The sequence below is a fragment of the Fulmarus glacialis genome, unplaced genomic scaffold, assembly GCF_000690835.1.
Source record: "Fulmarus glacialis isolate BGI_N327 unplaced genomic scaffold, ASM69083v1 scaffold43898, whole genome shotgun sequence".
NCBI classification, from domain to species: Eukaryota; Metazoa; Chordata; class Aves; order Procellariiformes; family Procellariidae; genus Fulmarus; species Fulmarus glacialis.
In genome coordinates, this window is record NW_009227218.1 from 21,206 (window position 1) to 26,928 (window position 5,723).

At 37.3% G+C, this 5,723-nt stretch overlaps 1 protein-coding gene across 1 annotated transcript; it reads left to right on the plus strand.

Annotated features, from left to right (window-relative positions):
- Positions 1–2,681: 2,681 nt before the first annotated feature.
- Positions 2,682–3,950, plus strand: RASSF9 (Ras association (RalGDS/AF-6) domain family (N-terminal) member 9). Its single transcript, XM_009583069.1, has one exon. The coding sequence runs from the start codon at positions 2,691–2,693 to the stop codon at positions 3,948–3,950; it is 1,260 nt and encodes a 419-aa protein (XP_009581364.1). The 5' UTR covers positions 2,682–2,690.
- The last annotated feature ends 1,773 nt before the right edge of the window (positions 3,951–5,723 follow it).

A 5,723-nucleotide genomic window follows, 5' to 3' on the forward strand; every position in this document is an offset into this window, starting at 1 on the left:
TCCATGTAAAAAATGGGTATAGCAAAAATATTTATCAGTACACTAATACTATGGGGTATCGATGGGGTTTTCAAATTTGTCTGAAGATTTACTAATATCCCAGAGAGAAACCGTCTTCATAGGAAAGCTTTAAAGGGGACAGGAGGAAAAGAGACAGTAAGCTTCTGCTTAACTCACATTATCTGTTACACGCTAAAAATATTGACAAGCAGACAATACAACAATCAACCAAAACAAGAACGAGAAAAGACTTTCAGTGTGCAAACAAATTGCATAAGATTCTCAAGAAGAATGCTAAATGACTGAGATAACATGTATTCTCTGAAATGTATTTATTGATTACAAAAAACACAGGAAATATAAGGTCTGAATTTACTGCCTCAAAGTCCCAATCTAGTATTTCTTATGTTTTTATGCCTATGTAATTTTTATTTTTCTGTCAGTACTTTTATAAGTTGACATTCAATGACTGGTAATATACTTTTATTTCTAGGACAATTATTTATGTATCAGTAGTGAACATTGTTTGAGATACTGTATTTTTGATAATTCATTTTGCATAATTTTATGCTTACATATAGTGTAACTCCATAGTTTATCTGTTTTTTCTTTTTATATCTGTAGTGTAAAACAAATACTGAATTATTTGACAGTCACAGCTGACTTATGTTGCAATTGTCTATTTATGTAAGTTTCATTTAACTAACAATCTGTTAACAGACAAAAATATTTCTGTAGCATCCTGTATCCTCTAAACCTAAAAAACCTTACAGATACTGACTTTTTAGCATGTGACATACTTAACAGTAATGCCATTTAATATGATATTGTCTTTCATTCCTTCTCCCCCATTTAAACTTGAATATTTCTGTTTCTTTGTGCCATTTTGCCATTTTCTCTGTTTGTGACATAAGCTTTCCTATTTTGAGAAGTAGTCTGTGAAAACATTATTAATCTTCTGAACACCAGTTTTAAAAAATAATTAGTGTAAAATGCAGGCCTGTAAGAGGGAGCTATTGAAGTGGGAAAATGATGTCATTACTCAGAGTAATCTACCGAAACACAAATTTTACAGAGGAATGTTCCAAGACCTGGAACAATGTAATTGGACAGAGCTCTCCTGTGCGATGATACTAATAAACTCATTCTTGTAGGTTTTATTAGTATTCATTTGCAGTTTCCCATCTTCTGAGGATTATTGCCTCCTGGTCAGAGTGGCACCTAGAGCTGAGTCAATCATAGTTCAGTTTATTGGATTGCAGTTTGTCTCTCGTGTTGTGTGGTAATTAAGAAAAAGAAACAAGTTGGATTGCTTTAATAATCACAGGGTATAACCCTAATTGCGCCAAGTAAAACTCCACTCCTACTACATCTCAAAAGACTAGAAAAGTACTGAGAATAAGTAGTCCCAGATAGAAACAAATGTGGTATTGAGCCCCTAGAAAATTGTCTGAATTGTCATTTTCATTTTCAAGCTTTCTCTGTCAGACTGGGTTAAATCTCATTCATTCAAATGGACTGGAAGTGATACCAGAAAATCCAAAGAAATGCATTTTTCCTCAGGGAATTTATTTTATCATTTTAGGCAAGACGCCAAATCACCAGGTCTGAGCAAGCAGCGAATTATGTGTGTGGAGGCTAGAGGACAGGTACATCACGGACAGGTATATCACGGACAGGTTCCACAAGGCCGCTCTGCCAATGTAGGCCCATGGCAGTCCTGGGCCACTCAGATGGGAACAAACTTGAGAGTTAACTGTAAAGTGAACGTCTACGTTTGGTCAGCTGAATCGCTCTCTAGGGTCCCCTGATTGTATTAATTACTACAGCTACAGCAGCCATAATGGGATCTTAGACACCTGAAGTTAGGTATCTCAATGTATAAGGAGGTAATGTCAGGTTAATACCACATTCACTGGAATTCGTAAATAATTTTTTTAAAAAAGTAAACTTTTTACATTTTCTGACATTTCTGTATCATTACAAAGGTTATAAAATATGGACCTATATACGTATTCTCTTGCAGCTGGTATTCTCCCACAACTCACTGGAATTCAGGCTATTTGGTTCTTCAGGAAAAGCAACAAATTTCTTGAGACTCGTTAGTGAAAAATCACAGTGGAAAACAATGGTGTTTATGCTTGCGTGGGTGCAGGTGTGGCAAAAGAGCTACAGATTTATCCTGTCATCAAGTTCTTTTAACTCAGTCCATCTATGTTCAGTGCATATTTGGAGGAATTATTCTTCCCTTCAGAAGCCTTGGTGATATTAAGAGCTTACAAATGTTTGCGCAATGTCTGTGTGATAAGAACAGATACACAGATCTGAAAGTTACGTTATCCTAGGACAGTCTGGAAATGTAATGCAGATTGCCAAACTTTATCACTTATTCTTAATACACACTTCTCGTGTGTACAAAAGCTAAATTTGATAAAATACATTTTGTGTGAGATTCACATTATATAGTAATAATATTAAAGCAGCAGCTGAAATGGGCGTGTTTTTCTGTTACTTAATCCAAAGGTATTTCTTCATGTAATTTAAACAAGTATATTGTCTTGTACAATAATATGGGAATTTTTCAATGTGGCAGTCATATCGGAATTATAGCTATTATTCATACAGTCTGTGCCATTGATCTGTAATTTATATTTGGTCTCTTCTTGTTTTCCAGGTCTCCCAGCAAGGACATGGCTTCAAATGAAAGAGAGATTGTGGTTTGGGTTTGCCAGGAAGAGAAGATTGTATGTGGCCTGACAAAGCGCACAACTTGCGCAGAAGTGATTCAAGCACTGCTTGAGGAACATCAGGCAACGTTTGGAGAGAAAAAGGTCCTTTTTGGAAAACCTAGTGATTACTGCATTGTAGAAAAATGGAGAGGCTCGGAGAGAGTACTTCCTCCCTTGACAAAGATTCTGAGACTTTGGAAGGCCTGGGGGGAAGAGCAGTCTAATTTGCACTTTGTGTTGGTAAAGTCAGATGCTTTCCTCTCCTTTCCATTGTGGAAGACAGCTGAAGCTAAGGTAGTGCAAAATGTAGAAAAACAGTGGGAGCTCAGTCCAGCAAATTACATGAAGATGTTGCCGATAGACAAACAAAAGAAAATTGTCAGGAAGACTTTCCGGAAACTGGCCAAGCTTAAACAGGACAGTGTTCAGCAAGAGAGAGATAATATGGAGACACTGATTCATTTGATCATTTCTCAAGATCATACCATTCATCAACAAGTCCTTAGAATGAAGGAACTAGATATGGAAATTGAAAAATGTGAAGCGAAATTCCATCTAGATCGTGTGGCCAATGATGGAGAAAATTATGTGCAGGACTCCTATTTAATGATCAATCCAAGTGAGGCTGAGCAGCAAGGGAGTAGGCCAGATGATCAAAAAGAGATGCATGACTATATGAGCAAAAGTGAGGGAATTTTACAGGTTGAAGAGAGACTGAAACATCACAAACAATTAATAGAGAAGCTGTGTGCTGAAATTGAAAGAGAGGTACACGGTATATGCATCGAAAAAAATGGAGATGATGTTCGCACAGAAGGAGCTGCTAATGCTGAACTGGAAAACTCAAATTTGGAAAGTGTAAAATATGAGCTGGAAAAAAGTATGAAAGATGGTCTGAGAATCAACTCATACTTGAGCTGCGTTCAGAAAGAGCTTACATACAGGGACTCACTGCTTCAAAAGAAGGAAAAAGAATATGATCTTCTTACAGAAGAATTTAATTTACTACATGTTAAAGACAACATTGAAACTAGGCTTCCATCAAATGAAGAGCCGTCCAAGGGCAGTGGCATCTCCAGTAACAGCATTGTTGTTCCTGACTTTGTTCATAGAGTGACTAATCTGGACATAAACGATACAGACTCTGACACTGGAATCAGCTCTACGCACAGTCAGGACTCTGAAATAACTTCAGGGGACATGGTACTGTTGTCGACATAGTTGAAAACAGTCACGCATTTATGAAAAGTCGTATTTTGGAGGATATTTATAAGAATTAGTAAACCTTGTTGTCTTGAGATTTCAGCCCTTCAAGATGTTAAAACTGTGGCACTGCTTTAGCAAAGTAAACAGTGTCTGTTTATGTGCTTAATAGTATACTTGTGCTTAAATGCATGGGCAGTCTCATGGGTTAACTGCTAATAGGTGCAAGGTTGTTGGCTTTGCTAAATCAGGACAGACTGTTTAGACCTTGCAATATTGATACTCAGCGAGCATTCTGACTGGCTTGGACCAAAAGTCTGGAGATTTGATATCCCCTAATCTTTGGGTCCACTTCTGCATCTCTCTAACTTTTTAGGAATGTGAATTAGAGATTAGACCACACTAGAGAGCAAGCTTGATTTTCTGCTCTGTTACATTAGCTTTATTCAGGTGGAGTTTCCCTGCCATAAAGCTGCTGTAAAGGAATATATAATCGAGCATGTAATCTGTTAAAAAATAGTTTTTATTATATTGTAAGACAAAAAAAATGCAATTGCATTTATGCTGTATATTTAAATTTAGTTTTGAATTATCAGGATGATATTTTAAAAACGCCTAAGTCCCATTTTAAAAATTACCTTACACACATCGGTTTTTAATTTCCATTCTCTTTCAGCAGCATTTAACTGCTGCTAAGATCCATAGAACCCCTACTTATCTGCTGTTACCCTGTAGTTGCCCCAGTGATGCTTAAGTCCACAGTTTCTGCCAGCGGGCATGTCAGAACTGCCCATGTCCTGCTTGTGCGAGACGCTCAAATCCCAAGCTCACACCTAACCCCAGGGGCATTTTCAGCAAGGCTTTCTCCTGCCTATCTCACCAGTTGGATCCAGTGTCTTAGGCCTCCTCAGATCATGACTACCAAATAAAGCATAACAGAAGGGACAGGCAGGAACCAGACATTTTTGGCTCTGGCTAGACACTGTTTCCCAATAGCCAGGTATTTACCATTTTCACATAGCAGGTATGTGAATCCCGTCTCATGCTGTTTTGGAGCAGGGATGTGGACCTGTAAATCCTACTTCGTCGGTGAGGACTTTGGGATACAGCTAAAGCTGATCCGCTTTATATAGCTGATTAAATATTGGACCCCAGGAAAAAAAAGAAGGAACGCAAAACTTGAGAATTTAGCAACTATGTGGTTAAGTCAAATTATTTCACGTAGTCCATCTCAAATCCTTCTCCAGCACGTTGCTGTGAATCCGAAGAGAAGGTGTATAACTGAGGTGTTCTCCTCAGTTACCAAACAAGGTTTCTAACTCTGAGCTAGAGACTCTGCTAACAGAGAGTAGATGAGTAATTTCTGGGTTGCCATGTTTATATTTTGCAGATCAATCTGTTTAACGCTTTTGATTAAATGAATTGAATGGAGAAATAGTTACAGTGTTTCTAAACAAAGTTTAGCTCTCGCAAAATTCAAACAGATCCTGGAATTAAAAGCCTACAAAGTAAATGGACGGACAGTACCTAGAAGGTATAAATGTAGAATACTTTCAGATACACTGCTTTCCCTTTCTGTATCTTTCTTCTCTTAAATGTCTGTCAACCATCTGTTTTCTAAAATGACCAAAGTGCTAGGACTGCTGATTAGCACATATTTGATGCAGGGAAAAAAAAAAAAAAGAAAGGAAAAAAAAGCGCCTTTTCTAAAAAGGCAATTTTTGTGGGTTTTTTTAAAGTTTTTTTAATCCTGGATATTATAAATAGTTTCTGTTCCAGGAAAGTGTGCTA